A 19,802-nucleotide genomic window follows, 5' to 3' on the forward strand; every position below is an offset into this window, starting at 1 on the left:
TCGCGCCGTGGTCGGGGTATCTTGTGGGTGCTGGCCAAGCACCTGCATTCGTCGCCGCGGCTGGTGCAGTGTTCGTCGTGGAGCTGGGCTCGGTACGAGCGAGCTGCCGTTCCACCGTCGGTTGGGAACCTGGAGTGCCTGCTGTATGATGAGCGTCAACGGCCAGTCGACTATGTAGTCAATAGACGAGAATCATGCTTACCTTGCGGCCTTCGCGGCGAAGGCAGCTGCCTCGGACCCTTCTGTCTCATCGGACTGTTGAGAATGACAGTCCCGCCGTCATCGTCGGGGATGACGTCGTAGATAGACAGAGGCTCCGCCGCGGCAGCGGGAACTGCTGCAATATACTCGGGGTCGGTTTCGTACTCGGCATCCGCATCGCTGTCTATGCAAGCAACGGCATTCGCGTCGTCGTTGGCATCCGCCTGGGCCTCGAAATTGATGGCTTCGACTTGGCCGCTCGATCGCGTCGCTCGGCCGTGGCTCGGTCTCGCATGGCACGCGGCTGATCCTCGAAACTGCGGCTGTTAGTAACAGAGCTGAATACACTCGATGGAACGGTAAGTGGGACTGGGGACGGACAATCCTGTTGAGGTCCGGCACCTGCTGCCCGCGTGCGACGTGCATCGCCGTCTCCATCCGCTCGTGCGTCGGGTTCCAGTACGCAAGCGCGCTGAAGACGTCGCAGAACCGCCCGAGGTCTTTTGTCTTGTTCTGCAACGACAAGCCGCTCTTGCGAACCTTGTCTTTCTGCGCCTTGGTATGGACCATGACGGAGGCCTAGCTACTAATACGGTTCGGGTAACTTGCTGGACTCTCTTGGAGCATATTCCTGGTGTCCATGGAGCTTCAATAGCGTCCCGCGTAACGGTAGATATACTGTAGTCACACTTGGCTTGCGGGTGTCAAATGGGGATGGCATGATGAGTTCGAGTTGGGCGAACGTCGCCAATGCAGCTGCTGATCCGGTTCCGAGCCCATGTTGGCGAGAGGGATCCCGGGCCAGCTTCTCTTCGACGCGTCTTGAGGAGAAGTTGCGCAGTTCAGGAGGATTGGGCAGTTGGTTCTCAAATGACGCAGGCTCGCGAACCGGCTCTACGCTAAGAACGGTGGGTTCTAGACCTGGCCCGCTAGTGCGCTAGTGCGCTAGTGCGCCACTGCTACTCTTCCGACACTGCACTCCGACGGTAGGGCCAACAGGTCTGCAGGCAACTATGAAGCCAGGACCGGAAACAGCGCGCGAGGGTCTTCGAGCTCTCGACGGATGCGGCGATAGAGAATACGCTGCTGGATGATTCAGGCTCCGAGGCGACCTACCTTTGCCAGAACGGTACAAGCAGAGCGGTGGGAACGTCAGGCTCTGTCCTGCGCACCAGAACATGAGCTGCATCACAAGCTGTCCGTCCGGCGTCCATTCCTGTCTCCGAGTGCCACTTGAGGACGGTTCCGATTCTGCATTAGAATCAGGCCAACCAAACTAAGGACTGAAACCAGCCCGTGAGACTCTTCGAGCTTACGCAGCAAAAGACAGTATTGTATGTTACTGGATGATTCGCGCTCCATTCGAATCGGCGCACCACGTCGATAATGGTACAATTGAATAATCCGATCGGGCGGAGCAGAATGGTAGTTGGGCTTCTCAGTACCATTTCTGCATACTACTCGGTGGGAATTGGAGGGACCTGAAAGTGCCTCGTGTGAGCCAGCAAGTGCGACACGGCCAACAATGGAACACAACAATATCGGCGCTGCTGTTCGCTGGCTTTGCTCATTTGGACCGGCGGCGCCACCAGCAGCTCTGCGTCCTGAGGTCGACATCTGCCCTACCGCCGCTTAACGACGCAGAGCTGGAGAGATAACTTTCGACCGACTACGAAAAGGCATTTCCTAATCGAGAGTCTAGCTTCGCAAGATGAACTGCACGTAAGTCACACCGTCAGTACTGCACCGGTCTCTTTTGACGACTGTACCTTGAGGTACGAACCCAATAGGACCGGAAGTCGCTTCAGGTAGCATGGCTAAAAACAGGTGCAGATAGCTGAGCTATGATACTGGTAGGTACGAGCCAGAAGAGCTGCATTGAGGCTTTCGGGTACAAGGAGCGCACGCTATTATTTGAGTACCTGGGAGGAGAACAACCAGATGCGTTTCTGCTACCTCTCGTGAACGGACCGAACTAGCCCAAAGCAACGAGCCACAGAAGCACTTCGGCAGCCACGAGGGGCCCATACACATTGGAAGCGGCGGAATTGGGTCGTCGGCGAAGTCCAGCCATGCGGTCAGAACTTGTGCTAGCCGTGCCAGCCAAAAGCTACCACGAAGTGGACAGCAAGGGTCACCAGCCGTATAGGCCGTATGGGCCGTATGGGCCGTATGAGCAGTATGGCGGTCGCTACGCGTGGCAAGCAGGCACCGATGACATCTCATACGTCTAAATTGTAGATACTGGCTCTCGAGGAGGCCGTAGGAAGTAAAGAATTTGACGAGTGTGAACGACCAAGCACGACCGTGAAAGCGCACTTCTACAGCCACCACTGGAAGCATTTGGTACTCTGGCATGGGCCACGTCCGTTTTCAGACGTCCGCTGGCAACCAGCATGTCAATGGGCGCCGGCAAGCGGTACAAACGTTGCGAGGGCCGTTTCTTCTGCATACCGTAATACGGCAGGTCGTCTACGGTACGTCCGTACGGGACCATAGCTACGCCAGCCTGGGATTTGACGCAACATGGTTAGACCGGCTGCCAAGAAGCACTTCCTAATCGAGAAATCGGTAGCTTCGCAACATGATCAACCCATAAATGGCAGGTTGGGTACTGTACTGTATTGCGCTGGTCACTTCTGGTTACTGGACCTCGAGGTACGAAGCCTGGAATATCGGAGTAGCTTTCGGTAGCATCATCAGGAAACGGTGCAAAACGAGTGTGCTTTGCCCAGAGATACGGGGAAGTACGAACCAGAACAGCAGCACGGGGGATTCGGCGTACAGTGACCCCGAGCTACTCCGGGACTGCGTACGAGTACGGCCAGATGCATTTCGGCTGCCCTCGAACGCTGGGTATGTCGTAAGGACGGAACTAGCTTACACCAGAAAAATCCTCTGTCAAACTCTTGCGACTGTCGGCTCCCGTTCAGCTTGTCTGGCCGAGTGGGCGGATTCAACCCTCAGGCTCTTCGCGACACAGGTCGCTTCTAGCTGCCACGGTAGACACTGACTTCCCGGAAGGCCCGCTGTTCCTGGAATGGCAGGTAGAGAAGACCCCGACGCTGAGATGGTGCGAAGCAGTGAGAAGCACAGGTCGGGCACGGCACTGTACAGTCATCTTGAAGGGGCTTGCGTTTTTGCTCATGGTGGCTCGGTCACAACTACGAGGAGACTGCAGACTACACAGACTACAGAGACTACAGAGACTACAGAGACTACAGAGACTACAGAGACTACAGAGACTACAGAGACTACAGAGACAGCTGTCGTCTCCCAAGTCTAACCTCCACCAAGGTCATTAGATTCAGATAGACCACTCCGGACGACTTCGAGTGATGGCCCTCTGACGGTGGCAGTCAATCAACTTGAGCATGGTAAACACGAAAGCTGGAAAAAGTCGACATGACATACAGGCGCAGCATGAGCAAAATCCAATGTCTATTGGGTGACAGACAATCAAAAGGCGGTCCGCGCACTGGCACGAGGCCCAAAGCAGCTACGACCTACACAGCTCGACTGCTTGGCCGGCACAGGCCGAACACCCATTGGCCCATCGGGTGGGGTTAGCACCAGCTGATCTCGAATTAGCGCCATGCGCTGCCCATTTTGTTGGACCTGTCCTGCTGTTATAAAGACCACTTGCCTCCCTTGCCTCCCTTTCTCTAGTGACCCAATCTGTCGGGACACATTCCTCCCTTCGGAATGCCCGAGCAACCGACAATCCCCGACAATCACCGACAATCGAGCAGTAACGTGCATCACCGAGACGTGATGCAGCGGCGTGGTCAATCCACTCCATCCGATGGCTGAAAGTTGCGACACGGGTCATGGAGCGAGGTCATATCGAAAGGACTACATTATCGAACCGATTTCAGTGTGACGAAGTGGTGGCCCATGGTGGACATGTCTGTCGCAACTCTTCCAACCTGCTTTTCACAGGCCTGCGCGTTCCCAGTCCTCATCCTGGCACGGAACCTCGCGCCGATTGCCAGCGCTCGCCGGGCGGCTTGACGAGGATGCTATGGCGAACTGCTGGCCAAGGGTGAGCGGCGATCCAGCTTCAGCTCGGTCCGAATAAAGGCGTGTTCGAGCGGTTTGGATTCCCCCTCTTCCTACCGAATGCGGTGCGATTTCCAATAGTGTGTCAGCGCTTATGCTGCGCTAGCAGAGATTGCGCTTATTTGGGAAGATTTTGGGAAGTTGTTTCGCAAAATCAAGGACAAGATGTACAACAATCAGTAGGTCTCCAGTGATGTCGAGCTTTCATAGCGGGCTCATATCCGGTCTTGCCCAGGGTGCTTTACCAGGGTGCTTTACCAGTACGGCAGATGTGCTCTAGGAGTGTTGACGAGACGCGGTGCGTCGGGACTTTCGTGACGTAGGTGCGTTGCAGAAGTTCAATTGTATATTTTACCCACTTACCTGTGTCTTTGCCCGTGATTCGGCGCCTCTGAGAGATCGAGAGGTCTACTCTTCTTGTTCTGCATTCGGTTGTACTGGTGTTCCCAGGGCCAGGCCTCGCTTAGGTGTCCCTTGGACGCTGGATCCGCCTTGCATGCGTCACCAGGACTTGCCAATCACATACCTGAACTAGGAGCGGGGAAGCCCTCCGCATCCTTGGCGTTCATTGGAACACCCGAATGCGCATGAACGTCTCCACATTGTAGCTCCCACATTGGGTGTAGGATCCGATCAGGTGAGCAAAATCCGATGCGGCAGGTCGGCGGCTGGCGATTGGCGATAGTATCCAGGCAAGAGGCTGTGCAGCAGGTGTTGGCCAGTACAATGCCACCTTGTTGCGCCTCAAGATGTGGTGAAGGCAAAGATGCTAAACGAGCTAGGACGGGACAGAGCATGGCCACTGCACCGTTTTCGTGTGGTGCTCACCTTGTCTCGCGCGGGCGTAAACTCGTCTACGTTGAAGATTGTATGCGGAGAACTCAGCTTGGAGATTCGGTATGACGCCTGGTTTGGCATGACATGGCACTGCTATTGGTAGGCGGCTCAGGTAGAACTGCGCTTCACGTCTTATAGCTCGTTTCTTGACACAGATGTTCTAGTGCAAGCATGCTCGGCATGCCGAACCGGTAGGGAAACACGTCCTTGGAGCATGGGTCGTTCGGCTTGTGGGACAGCCGCAGAGGTGGTATGTCGCTGAGCAGTTGCTCTGTGTCTTGCATCTGGCTACAGCACGCTCAGGCTCTTTGTTGGCCCAGTTCGTTTCCTATCTTGATTGTATCTTGCGAACGGCGTATCTGCGTCCCTTGTCTGGTCCGAGTGCTCCGACATTGGCTGGGAGAAAGCCTGCAGTTATTAGGCCGCATCGGTAGGCAAGCGCTGGGTAGGCCATAGCAACCTGGCGGCATTCCGGTTGTCTCCTTTGCATGACTCGTGCCGAGTCCTGTTCTCTCCCGACCGTAGGCAGCCAACCAACAGCAGAGGCGGCATGGTTCATTGCGCCAAGCGTAAGCGGGAATGCTGCCACGCCGAGCCTAGCCGGATAGTGGCATTCTGCTGAACGCGAAATTGCGGTCCGTGTAGTCGGAACCCAATCAGCGGCCATCACGGTCATGTCTGCATCCGGGGACGGTCAATCGTCGCTGCTGCGGGGTATGGCACTGCACGGGAAGAGAAATCCAACGAAGAGACTTCGAGCGTCACCGCCCCGTACTCGATTGTTCATCGTCCGGGCTGTCATTGTTGTTATTTCGTCACAATGTTGGAGGCAAGAGAATGGAAGTCGCATTAGAGTTACCTGGACTACTCGGGCCGGCTTCTGCTCTGACCGACCCATTTGGGTGTGGAGCGACTGGTCTTACTGCAGGGCTCTCGTATGGGTCGCGACAAGTCTCACTAGCGAGCCATGGCCGGGGTAAATGGAGCACACAGAAGCCCCATCGTACTTATAGCCACTAGTCAATCAATGCAGGCTCGGATACTCTAGGAAACAAATCGCAAGAAGTCGGCCATGGTGCATTCGTTGGGAAGTAGAAGGAGCCTACGAACATCGGAGCCAGTCTCCGCCATTCCGTCCAGCCAGCCATTTGTCCACTTGCCGTAACTACGCCAGAACAGCCGAGCAAACTGATAGGAGTTATGCGACGTCTTCGTCGGGCGCTGCCAGTAGGCCAAAGCCGACCGCCGGTTGGTATTGGGAGCAATTGCGTGGGTGGGCCAAATGCTAAAGTGGAACTCTTCCGTGGCTCGCAGTCTCCTGCGTTGGTCCTGTTGCATGAATAGCCGGACCATGGTAGTCACTGGCCTTGCGTCCTCCGATCGAATCCTCCGCGTCGTATTATAGGCAATCCCCACTGCCTGCGTCTTGGAGGTACAAACGCCGATCGGGTGCTTCCTGGCCATGCACGACCAGGTACGTTTCCTATGACGGCCGTTCCGTTGTGGCCTCCGTTGTGGCCTCGAAATGGCGGCGGTCGCGCCTCGAGGTTGTAGGGATTGCGGCCGGATACTGTTGGGGAATTCGAGTCACGAAGTCGGCGTTGAGCGCATCGTGCGGCGGCGGGCATACTCGCTGACTGGCAATGTGACGGTGGAGCAGTCTACTTATGGAAGACGAGTGAGGGGGTATCAGACAATGAGCGTAAAGTAGGTAAGCGTAGTGGCAGCAAGAGGAGATGGGAGGGGAAGTGGAAGGAGAGTGAGAGGTAGAGAACGAGAGGGAGAGAACGAGGGAACAAGAGAGGGGACGAGAGAGGGCGAGAGGGCGACGGGAAGTGGAAGGAGAGTGAGAGGGAGAGACCGAGAGGGAGAGAACGAGGGAACAAGAGAGGGGACGAGAGAGGGCGAGAGGGCGACGGGACGAGGGAACGTGTGACAAGGGAACGAGAGAGACGAGGGAACGAGAGAGGGCGAAGGAATGGGCAAGGGCGAAGGAATGGGCGAGAGGGGCGAGCGGAGCAAGAAAGGGAGCGAGAGGGAGCAAGGGAGAAAAAGAGGAAAAAGAGAGGGAGGGACAAACATGGCCCAGGAGGCGAAGAGGGACATAGATGCAGGAGTAGATCCTGGAGCCGTGACACTGGCAGAAGGGACCAGAAAACACTCCCCGAGAGGCGCATAGCCAGCTTTGGAGGAGAGTCACTCATGTCGCCGGTTGTGCCGTAGCGGTGGCTGGGATGGCAGTGGACGTCTGTAGAGGAGCCGAAACGCCAGACGGAAGACATGGGCAGGAACCACACACAGCATGTACGTAGGGGCCCACCTTGACAGACCTTAGTCGTCGACACGATTATATAAAGGCGACCTTCTCCAGCGCAGTCAAGGTTTCTTTTCTTCTTTCTTTCCTTGTGCATCCTTTTGGATCACCCCCTTCCCTCCAGCGACTTACTACCTCCTGGGGTTGGGTTTGCCTTTCAGAGACTTACTACCTCCTGGGGTTGGCTCTGCCTTTCAGCGACTTATTACCTCCTGGGGCATCCTTCCTTTCAGCGACTTATTACCTCCTGGGGCACCCTTCCTTTCAGCGACTTACTACCTCCTGGGGTTGGGTTTTTTTCTTTCTTCTGCCTTTCAGAGTCTGGGGTTGGCTCTGCCTTTCAGCGACTTATTACCTCCTGAGGCACCCTTCCTTTCAGCGACTTATTACCTCCTGGGGCAGCCCTCCCTTCAACGACTTTCCTCTTGGGGTTGGGTTTTTCGTTGGGCTCCGGCAGTCCGAGTCATCTCCTGCCGGATAATCCAACGGGCTCTGCCACCCATCCAGTCGAGCATCTCCTGCGGAGTGGTATCGAGCCTGGCTCTGGCGTCCGCAGTTCGAGTCATCTCCTGCCGCCTTTGCCACCCGGGTTTTCCTCCTACATTCGAGCATCTCATGTACCGAGGTTTTTCCCTGCACCTGCTAGTGGCAGTGCGGCCAGCGAAGCCGGCCTCTGCGCCTGTACGTGGTGCTGGCTACGAACCTGTTGGCGCGGATCGGGCAGTCCCGACCCCGTGAGCAGAGCCAATGCAGAGACGCGAATAGAATAGATGAATATAATGTATTGGTGCATACTTACGTACATACATGGCACTTTACCCTTTCCCTCGCCGTGCTTCTTGAATGGCAAATCGTCGCCGCCGCCCGTAGTTTTCCATGACCCTGCGCCCTGATTCCGCGCTCGTGCGGTCACTCGCTCTCGTATTGTAGCACGGACTGCATAGATCCATGTGGTTTGGCAACACGTGCTCGTCAAGGCGTACTGCGGTGGACATGCCGCCGCCGGAACCGCTCGTGCTCGTTCGCCAGTGCAATTTCTGCCTGTGTTCATCTGGGGTGGAAACGACTGCGCTCGGCTCTGAGCAGGCCGAAAAGTCGTATTGACGCACACCAGAATGGAAGTCCACCAGAATGGACGTTCGCCAGAATGGACGCACCCTAGAACTGGTCCACGACGATGCGAGACCTTGCTGCTTCGCCTCTCCGGGGGTATGAACATCCTCACGCGCTCTTTCCGGTCCTTGGTCACAATGTCGCCCATGCAATTCTGCAGACATCTAGACTGGCTCGGGAACGGGTCGATCAGTGGCGCGCCGAAGCCATCCAGCGTCTAAATCGGCGACCCAGAACCAGCACCGAAAGGGCTGTTCACGCGCGGGGGCGGAAGCGGTACTGGAGCCGCTCGGGTGTGGGAAGCAGTGCTAATCCAGAACCGGATCCCAGCCCCGGTCCATCTCGTTCTGCTGATCTGGCGCTCGACTGAGGACCATAGGATGGAATGCCTCTGAGTCAGAATCCACGCCAGAACACGGTGGTACGTCCCACGCGTAGAGTCCGGACTGACGGCAGCTGCAGATGAGCCGCTTGCTCACGAATAGGCCAAAGATCCGAAATCACACGCTGTCGGCCGCTTTCGGTGCAGGCTCACTTCGACCCTCCGCCACGTCTGCTCCGAGTCGGATGCTGCTAATCGGCTCTTGCACGGCTATGCTTCACAAGTCGTACTTTGTCCAGAACGTCGCCTCTGCCCATACGTGTAGGTTATGGATTAGTACTTCCCAACTGGAAAGCCCAACTCCGCGCCTGACAGCCCAGCCACTAAACCGTGCTGGGCTCGCATCTATGCTTGCTGCTTCGTTACAGCACCGCACGAATCGGGCCACAGAAATACTAGTTTTGGGGCCAAGGCTCTCAGTGAGTTGCATATTCCATTATCCTTCGCCCACCTTGCTCTCCTTCACCTGTAACTTCCTCTATTCATCCGTCACTTCCATCCACGCCGACATGCTCCCTTCGCAGCGATACGGTGCACAGCGTCCGCGCCACCCACGGCAGGCCCGACCATCAGCAAGCCATGCCACCACGGCGCCCGCGCCTGCACCCGCTCCTGCCCCTGCGCCCAAGACTGTCGCTCCTTCTGCCACGCAGCTCCAGCCTCCGAACCAACAACCACTGTCCTTTCCAGACGTTCCCAACTTCTTCGACGATGAAGAAGGCTACGACTCGGGCCCCTTCAGCTTCCCGCCACCGTAGGTCCCTCCACATCCAGTCCGCGCGTTGTACTGAAAACGAAGAAGGTCGGGCGACACCCAGGAACTGCTGCACAAGGTGAATGAGCTGCTGGAAAAGTTCAACGCCGTCCAGTCCGAGCTGGCCCTCCACAACGAAAAGTAAGTCTATCCCCGCCCGTACGGCAGAGCTCTCCTACTCACGCACGCCCACGTCTCGCCAGATTCACGACTTTGTAGGTCTCCACCGCCGTCGCAACGATGCGCTTATCTGACCACAGTGCCCGGACAGCACACAGAAGGTCGAACAGCTGTACGTCACCGTGTGTTCAGTCTGGCGCAGATCGTCAACTGACATCGAATACAGGTTCCTGCAGCAAATCCAAAGGCTCACGGGATGGTTGTCGCAGGTGAAAGCCCTGTTGGAGCGATTCGTCCCCGTGGTCGACGCCGATCCCTTGGACGACACCTTTTTCGATCAGGTGTAAGGCTTCGCAAGAGGATATTGTATGTCGGAGTGGGTTAGGCCATTCGCAGACACGACAGCCGATGGCGCGGAATCGTGTTGCCTCACTGGCCCCGTACCTGCCGACCGCCGGTGCTCCATTCCTCTGCCTCTGCCAATGCACTGGCCTTTTGTAGCCTCGTCGGCTCTTTTCGCTATGGATCATGCAATCCTGCTCGGCTGTCGGTTGGAGAATCGTCGGTGGGGTGCGTCTATCGCACGATGTATGCAGGTCGGTCTGGCCATGTCTATCACGCTGGTCCCGTGGGGACTGGGTCTCGCTGGCCTAAGGAGTCATTGTGTGCCGGCGTGCTTCGGGGTTCTTTGAGCATTCGAAGCAGTGAATAACAACCGTGTCGCTAACCGTGTCGCTAACCGTGTCGCTAACCGTGTTGCTATGCTATCGTCTCTTGCAACACATAAGCGACGGTCACCTCCACGGGTATTCTTGGTAACAGTTGTCATGAGCTTGTCCCCGCACTATTTGTGCTTGCTGCCATGCTGTGTCGGATGGCGGTCATGTTGTCAATCACCAAGCGTATGCTACACGCGTCATTTTCTAGCCAAAGCATGTGCCGCTCTGCATGCAATTGAACCAGAAGCCCGGCCCCACGTACCCATGTAGCACAGCCACTTTCTCCGCGGCTGACGTAGGAGCCACCCCCTTAACTCGCTTCTTCCACCGTCTAACATTCATGCCCTTTTGGCACCTGAGCCAAATAGCTTCTGGTCACACTCGTGAAGATCAACCGTCAATGCAGGTAGTATACTTTTATTTTCGATATTCTACCAACAATTCTACGACAGGTACTACGGTTTCTCCCCATACCAATGTAGAACGTCCGTGCTAGGCTAGCACTGGTAGCTTGTCGAGATCCAAGTGCTGCAGTGGTCATGTATATCTCTGCCGTTTGTCCTCACCATACAAGGCCTGGCTTGCCTCTCGCTTGCCATGACTTCCTTCGCGACTGTCCATCACGGCCGACTCTGCCAACACCATCAACGGACTGATCCGGGGAACAACGGGAGTCGACTGCCATGCGTGCACCAACGAGCATCTGTGGACTGGAATGGTACCGTCGTAGGGTGGCAATTCATATGTTGGCGGCAGTGGCGCAACCCGGCCTGTAATAGTCGTCTTCTTTCCGAGGGCGTTGATGAGCTCTTGTTGCGTATGTATTGCATGGGATTGCAGTGCATACGTCGTCTGCATGTTCGTAAGGCGCGCCGAGAGCTCTGCGACAATGGCATGAAGTATACGGATCTCTTCGCTCAAATCCATGGCGCATGCGCAGACCTGACGTCGTGTCTTTGCATCGTGTGCCGAAGTTATGGAGACACCGAAAGGGGCTGTAGAGAGAAGGGAGAGGGTGTGGTTATCCATCATTGTGGCATATACTGTTTCGCGGCTTTCAAGGTAAAACGGAGATCAGGAAGTAAGAGTCTGTGAACGGCTACTGCGAACTGGAAAGGGATGATGGTGGGTTTGGATGGAAATATCTTTAATAGATGACTCACCTGCGTCACGTGTCCGCCACGCACCAGTTGTACGGCTATCACACGGTCGCATTCTGCGGCGACCGCACTACCGACAGCCAGTTGTGACGCGGCCCCATAAGCCCGGAAGCGGTCGATTTCGTCCTTTTGCTTCGGTTGTGCTGTTGTGGGTGTGTTTGCGTGTACCAGGATAAGCAGGCATGGACTGTGCCGCAGAAGCCATATGTTCGGCGGTCTACTTTTGTCGCTCTCGGTGGGAGTCGAAGGAGGCGGGCGACTAAAGTAAAACAGTACCGGCGCCTGGTGGAGGAGTCCCCATCTGGCTTCACATCCGCCGTTGTTCGCTGGCTTTCGTTATTTGGAGCGGCGAATCAGCAACTCTGCCTCCTGAGATCCACATCTACCATATCGTAGCCTGTGCATCTGCCATTTCTGTTAGCCAGCAAATGATACTCGCAAAGTGGACGTAGTAGGATTAACAAAGTCAATAGAGCCAGAGTAGCTTCAGCTAGCACGGTCAGAAATAGACGCAAAAAGTATGCTTCATTGCGTAGGGTCACGGATAGGTACGATCCAGAGGAGCAAGATTGGAGGTACAGAGCTAAAATGCTACTTTGTAGCTAAGAGCTGCGCCCCTATAACTGTATCATCATTTATCCAACCTTTCTCAAACGAGTCATGACTTCATCCCTTGTGTAAGGCCCTGAGGCAGATGACCTGAACTCGAGCGGCGCTGGGCAACCCTGGCCCAACGCAGTCAACTTAGCAACCACCGAATCGTTGTTGTTGGCTTGCTGAACTGCATACTGATGAAAATCGACGGCGTTCTTGTGCTTCTTCCGCGAGGAGTTCCTCGAAAACGCTCTACCGCGGCCTGTAAAAACCGCCATTCAGTGGATCGACTCCCCATTCAAGTTGATCACCATGGAAGAGTTGGACACCGTCACGGGTTCCGCACCCATGAGCTATGATGTGTTTTGTTCAGAAAACCTCAATGGATACTTTCCTGTTGATGTGAAATCTGAATATTCTTCTCCGATGGTTTGCGACAAAGATTTCGATTTCACCCATGTATTCGGAGGGCCTGTACACCAGCCCGCCGCCCTTCTCGAGCCTAGAGGCCCCTATGATTGGCAACAATACCCGTTACCTGATCCCGTGAAGACTATTGGAATAGTTATCACTTGTCAATGAATGGATGATACATTTTGCTTCGACAAGTCCTTGATACTTGCTTATTTGCTTTGGACAATCCATCAAGCCTAGCAAGACATATGTCAGTGGCGGCAGACCCGTCGTCTTGATGAGGCAAGGCATCCCGCATGTACTCTCGCTGCATGATGACCATGAAGTACATGAATGGGCAAAGAACAACTATGAGCATAGCTTTCGGGTAGCCAGACGGGGTAGGCGGCTAGAGATACATTTAAGGTTGGCTCGGTATCAAGACTCTACCTACTATCAAGATGGGACGCGATACAAGCGCACACCCGAGACCTCACTGACCTGGGTAGTTGGACACAAGCCTCGCCAAACCTGGCAGACGCGCATATGGTTCGCCTTGGAGTAACCGCCTCGTAGCGCTGGTGACGATCGTGGTTGATGTTCTTGTCTCCTGCCTGCACAAGAATACCGTAAGTTTTGGCCATGCCAAGCTAGGTCTTCCTTCGAGGACGAGTGATCATGTATAGAGGTGGTATTAGCATTGGTAAAGACACCTCTACCACTGTCTTAGGTAACGCAGGAAGCAGTGAAGCAAGGCTCTCGGAGCAGTGTGCTGAGGAGACTCCGCGTCCCGAGCAGAACGAAATTATGTGCCGCGTCGGCGTCACGCGGCCTGCCCACCCTACATTTCCAGCAAAGATGGTACTCGCTGCATGGAACACTCTCGGCTCGCGGGTTTGAGGAAAAGCATCGCTGCGCCAATCGGGAACGCTTGTGGAAACAAGGCTCGGAGTAGGTCACGACGAAACCTGATCTCAGTGAGAGGGCTAGCCTAGGCCTATTGCGCCGCTCTGATCGGATAGGAGCGGTTTGAGATAAGGGAGGCCCGTGCAGCCACGCGCCCATAAGCGCCCATAGGCCCGTGCTGCAAGCTCTGTCCCACGTCGCCCATATGTACTTTACGTATCAGCTTCTTTCTTTCCAACCCAGTTCCCCAACTTTTCTTCCTTTCGCACAAATCCGCTAAACTCGGCATCACATCCTACCCTTGTACGCGCATCCTTCTGTCTTTCTTATAGTTCTATCCTTGACCTTTTGAAAACGATCCTCTTCTTCTTCTTCTTCTTCTTTCTACTTGTATCTTTCGCGAACGATCCCGCCTCAGCTATTATCACACAGTTATTCTGGTACAAGTGGGTGCAAGTACCCTGCAATGTCGCCGGCGTAGGATTGGGATCACACCGGAACTTATCTCGTGTCGCTGGGCCTCCAGCCATGCGCAGAATTGTCACCCACGCTCCCGATCATTCTACTACCCCTGGCTGCTTGCAACCTGACACCTTGCTTGTATCAGCAATACACTGAATGCCGCCAGACCCGTCTCGGGCATCGTTGATCTCGCATAGCACGGAACCAAAGACCAGGACTAAAAAATTGTACCTGGTACGTATCCCCTCCTGTTCGCTTACTGTTTTCTTTATGCATCAATCCAGATACCACGCCAGCGAGGTATGTACGCCAATGCCCATAACCTGAAAGTTGATGTGGCAGTCGTCGCTGTCTGCGAGAATGCGGATGGATCTATCGCTGTCTGCAAAGATCAAGATGATACGATTCTCAAGAACACCCTCGAGTTCGGACCGTCCTTCACATTCGAGGCGAAATACACACCGCCAGCTTTGCTTTTATTCAGGCTGAGCATCCCTCTTTCTAAAGAGGCGATCCTCTATTTGCAATTCAAACCAAGCGTCATTTCTTCACTGGCCAAGTTCACCTGTGACGTCAAGAGCAAAACTAAGCCAGAATGTTTCAACACCATACAACGTCATCTATACGACCACCGCTCCTTCACGCGGCTCCAGTTCAAGCTAAACAATCACGGCGACCTCATTACGCCGATCGGGTTTGCTATCGATCATTGTAGCGCAGAGATGCGCGGTACTTTCGCTTCAATCACTTCGTTAGCCACTACATCAGCCTTTTCTCTTTACATGCCGCGCGATGCACTCCCGACGACGAAATATAAGGATTACCATAGGATATGGCGGCAGTTAGCAGACCCCACGGAGCTTCATTGCATGTACAAGGGCCAAGGCGGTGCACTATTCAACTTGGAAGATCACGATCGCCCCTCCAGTTCGACAACCGAAGCAACCGATGCTTCTCCTGCCGTTTCTCCCCCAGTCTACGATCTTCCCCCGCAGTATAACCTCATTGACGGGCAGTCGAACGCGTCTGAGTCCGATGTTGCGACAATCCCTGTCACTACCCCTTTGGGCTATAGGATCAATCATGAAAAGAATGGCTGCGAACCACATGACGTTCAAGGTACCCATCTATACCATTGTTTTTATCACGCTGCTCTCTCACTGATGGCTATACGCTTGCTAATATACGCTGATTTAACAATTAGAAAATTGCAATAAGCGCTGCCACAGCAGTGACAGCGAGAATGCCAATCAGCGCCGAGTTCTAAAGAGAAGAACTGTTCAGAGACAGGCAGTTGCAGCTTTGTCGCAGCCTAAGCTGACCACCGTCGATCCCAGCCCCTCCCTTCGAGATGTGATTGGAACGCTTGAATCGCGTATCGAAGACCAGCAGCAGCAAATCGAAGTACTCAAGGCGGAAATTCGCACTCTCCAAAACCATGGCGAGGACCTTGAGGAATATCGCAACGACATGGAGGGTCGTCAAGAAGGAATAGAAGAAACTCTTGAAATTATGAGCACCAGGTTCATCGAACTGGAACAGGACCGCGACATGCTACAGGAGGAGTTGCCAGAAATGCGCCAGGGAATAGAAACTTGCCAGGATAGGATAGAAGAATGCGCAGAAGATTGGATTCAGGAAAATATCGGACCCAAGTTTGACACATATCTGGAGAAATACATCGAGGACAAAACAAAAACCTTCATGGCCGATTTGAAAAGGAAGTTTCGCAGTGTCCTTGACGATTGAATGGGTCCCTCGCACCTCATGTGCCGCAGTCTATCAGGTCACAGACTCTGCAATTCATGCATAGAACTTCACAATATATCATTCGAATCCAGCCCATCTGTAATGCGCCGGTGCATCGCGTGGCTGTTATGCCAGGAATACCTAGTAACAATGCGAGTCTTGGTGGGATTTGAGGGGGGTTTGTTGTTGTATCTTCAGAAAAGCCTGATCGGTCTGCGCTGTTGCTGAGACAGCTCCTCATGAACAGAATATTTGAGTGCGATATCAGAAGAGCATGTGCCGACGAGGTCAAGGGGATGCTTCGTTCCAGCACATCATGCCACGAGAAGGCTGGCAAACACGTGTACTGCTAACAAGAAGCATCCGCGATGCTCTTGGCCTACGTTGTTCACCATACTGACTTCATTTCTCGTTAAAATCTTACCTATTGCAGATGCCAAGCTCATTCTTCACCACCCCCTCCCCCTGGGAGCACGCCGCCGTAAGTAGTGTGTTTTGGGAAATTGCAGGTTTTGTGGTTGTCACCGATGCCGAGATCATCTACTACACGGCGAAAAACAGACTTTCAAGTTGATGTATCGTACCTTGCTAAGGGATTCCTGACAGAAAGATAATGACCCCTACCCAAGGAAACCGTGCTATTCTCGTCGCCCGAACTCCTCACAGAACTCCTGCGATAGCTTGAAACCCGAACTTGCAAAATTTATTCTTTGTTCAACCAGCCACAGGTAATTGCAATCATCGTGTATTCCAGCCGAAGATTCTCGAAATAACCGAGCCGCCCACGTTGACGTTAGCGGAGCGTCCGTCTACAAAACTTCCATGACTTTCGTTACTAATGTGCTCCCAGTCTTCATCGTCCTTTTCTATCAGGTTTTCCGTTGTCTTTCGTATAAAGGTTGCCTTTTTCAGTGGCGAGATCTGACTGAGCATCTTTTTATCTAGTGGAAGGACTCTTGCCGGTGCCTCTGCGTTCGCGGCGGTGTCAGGGGTTGCATTTCTGTTGTTGTCATTTCTCGCTGACACCTCGTCGTTGCGTGATTCGTCGTCGCATGGCGGCGGCGATACATCCTCTTCTCCTCCCGCACCTCTCTACTGCTCGGGCTCTTGTTGCAATTTCGCCTCCTTACCGACATCTTCCTTTTCAGCGAGAGAAGGATCGACCCACACGAATTGAATTCCATGCCGCTCGCAAATTTCCGGCATCCTTCCATCATACTCAGGCTGCGGGTCGTGCAGAGCTCCAGGGATGCTGATATATTGGCGCCCATCGTCATCAGTCTTGAGGGCAAACAAAGCTTCTGTCTCGTCTGACGTTCCCATAAGCTGGGAGGCTAGCCACAGGATGCGGTACCACCGGTCGCGAACCGTCTCGATGTCCTGAACAGCCTCCTGGCGGGCTTGATTTTCCTCAAAGCTGTACCTGGAATTCTCAAACCAATTCGGGGGAAGAGAGCAGGACTGCAAAGCAGTGTTTTCTTCATTTCCTCTTCTGCTCCATCTCCTGTGTTCTCTTTTTCATCTTCTTGATGATCCCCGCCGAGACTCACGCATGGTATCTTGTCGGCGTATTCCATGACAGTGAAAGCACCGTCTGACTTGCCGGGCACTGGCTTATCGAATGCCGTTCTGGAATTTGGGGTTGCACTGGGGGCTGTCACGAAATCCGGCAAAGGTTCGGCTTCGGGTGCCTCAGCCTGTCTAGCAAAGGAATACCCGCGCAAAAGATCATCTTCCGGCAGCGGGTTGGTGTAGAGCTGATCCGCGCCCAGTAAATCCATGTTTGCAACATCTCCAGTTCCTGTCGTTCTGCCGATTCCGTATTCGCCCGGCCTCTTTTCCCTGTTCAATGGCGTGTACCTGGCGGGATACTTGGGCTGGGATACGGACTCCCAACTAACGGCTTTGCCTCCGGGTCCGCCCTTACGCAGGATCATGGTAAGGATTGGCGCGAGAAGCTCCGGGTGGAAGGTCTCACTGATCAACCCTCGTTCGATAGATTGCGTTGTCAGGGACGACATGGAAACAAGTAGCATGTGTATGAATTCCCACAGCCTGATATCACCTGTGTTGGCCCGTTGTAGCAGTTTATTGATCGTGGTCGAGACTAGCTCGTGGGCTTCATTGGTGGTAAGCGTAGCACGGTCCGTAGATGTCGTAAAGCCTGAGGCACACGCCGCCATTAGGAGATTTTGTTGTTCATTGGGAGGAGGAGTCTGTAACAACAGCTGACAAAGCAGGAGGCCAAGCATGGCGCTGAAAATGGGCTAGTTAGCAAGAGTTTGGTTTGAGTTGATGTGCACCACTCGGAGGCCACACATACCTGGGACGAAGCGTCCCTGCCTCGACATTGGTATCAGACCCGTGCTGCTGATAAGGAATCCATTGTCGCTTCTCTTTGGTTGAATGAGGCAACATCTCGGCCTGGATGCCCATCTCACTTGTGGTGCTTGCCGTCTTACTCCTGACAATCCTCACCAACGCTTGATTGAACGCAAGACGATGATCCTCGGTGCTCATACGATCGCCATTTTCCACACGAATCTCGGGTATCTGGTACACGTGAATCAAGTGGGCAACGGCAGTAGCAAAGTGGTCTATTTCAGTAGTGGGAGTTCCGTTAATAGCCCGGTTTGTAAACTGAAAGAGGGTCTTCCGCGCAGGGATATACGGAGTGGTGACGACGAGGGATTTGATTCCATAGAAGAGGCTGGGGACAATGCCGTCAAAACATGACTGATCAAATCCATTCTCAACAACGGGGTTCCGCAGTAACGTCATCTGATGATAAAGATAGCCGGCCATGGGATTTTTGTTCAAAGCGTGAGTGTATATTCCTTCGGAGACGGTTATCCAGCGCTGCCGGACGTCCTGGCCTTCGTCTTCGAGACCGATAGCGATATCAACTCTACGTGACAGTCAATATAAGTAAGTATGCGATTCTCGGTGCATTGGTCAGTTCTGCACTCACCTATATCTGGCTATCTCTGCCTTGATTACGAGCCAACCCAAGCTGAACGTCCCCACCACAGTCTCGTCCAGCTGAGCCAACATCGAGTATGCCTGATAGATGAAATACATCATGTGCTCTCGATTCTCGGGCGAATGCCTCTTGAGAATTTCGAGGTATGCGTGGATGGCATGTTTCCATAATCTCATATCCATACAGAGCTTGCCCGGGATGCTGCGTATTGCCTGGAGTGCAACTGGATGCTGTGATGCGAGGAACATATCGTGATGCTCATTCAATAGATTATTGTGGAGCTTGTTCAAGGCCTCCCACTGGCCATTGCTTAAGTCAAGTCCAGTTTGACGGAACGTCTTGTAGACCAGGTCCATGCAAGCACGTTCGACCATGGTCAAACCAGCATAAATACCCGCAGTCTCTGCCTTCAGCTGCTCTTGACTGATCGGGGTGGTCTTCGGTTCCGGTATGATTTTGTTGCTCGTGGCAATGTTATCGGCAGTCGTGACCGTGTTGTCGCTTTTGTCACCCTCACGATTGTTGCAGCTTCCGAGATTGCCTATGTCAAGGCATGACGATGATTGCGATGTAGCGGTATCTGATGTAGCGACTAGTGCCATTCGCGCCCTATAGTCCATGGAGCTAGGTAGAAAGATATCCTCCTGGATGGAAACGACGGGATGATCAGGCCCCGAGGATGCTATTGGGCCAACTCCTGGCTCTTCCAACAGGCTACCACACATGATGAAGTATGGAAGGAAAGTAAATAGCTCCAATAAGATCGAACAAAGGAAGTTGAGATGCTCCAACAGAGTTTGAGTACAAAGTAGGATGGGAAATGAAGAGTATAGGCGCTGAATTATCTTTACTCAGATCCCGAGCGTCTGACGTGGTCGTCTAGAAAAGGTTCGCGGACCCCATGCTTGAGGCGCATTAATTACAGCTCTTTGGCTGCCTTGCTGATAGTGGTTAGTTACTGTACAACAGATTACTATGTGTTTAAAATTTGCACACACGCCGGCCCATGCCCACAAGGCATAGCCACAAATCACAGTACTTCCTTCGGCAGCC

The 19,802-nt window shown here is 53.9% G+C and overlaps 2 protein-coding genes across 2 annotated transcripts; one reads left to right on the top strand and one right to left on the bottom strand.

Annotated features, from left to right (window-relative positions):
• Positions 1–14,319: 14,319 nt before the first annotated feature.
• Positions 14,320–15,766, top strand: PG998_002923 (uncharacterized protein; the record flags this gene model as incomplete). The annotated part of the gene is made up of 2 exons (XM_066869741.1): positions 14,320–15,136; positions 15,222–15,766. 2 exons carry the CDS (start codon positions 14,320–14,322, stop codon positions 15,764–15,766), a joined length of 1,362 nt encoding a protein of 453 aa, XP_066733491.1.
• Positions 15,767–16,858: 1,092 nt separating this feature from the next.
• PG998_002924 (uncharacterized protein) lies at positions 16,859–19,474 on the bottom strand (the record flags this gene model as incomplete). The annotated part of the gene is made up of 4 exons (XM_066869742.1): positions 16,859–17,227; positions 17,317–18,022; positions 18,090–18,674; positions 18,738–19,474. 4 exons carry the CDS (start codon positions 19,472–19,474, stop codon positions 16,859–16,861), a joined length of 2,397 nt encoding a protein of 798 aa, XP_066733492.1.
• Between the last annotated feature and the right edge of the window lie 328 nt (positions 19,475–19,802).

Source organism: Apiospora kogelbergensis (genome assembly GCF_038363985.1).
Source record: "Apiospora kogelbergensis strain CBS 113332 chromosome Unknown utg000002l_segment0_segment0, whole genome shotgun sequence".
Classification (NCBI taxonomy): domain Eukaryota; kingdom Fungi; phylum Ascomycota; class Sordariomycetes; order Amphisphaeriales; family Apiosporaceae; genus Apiospora; species Apiospora kogelbergensis.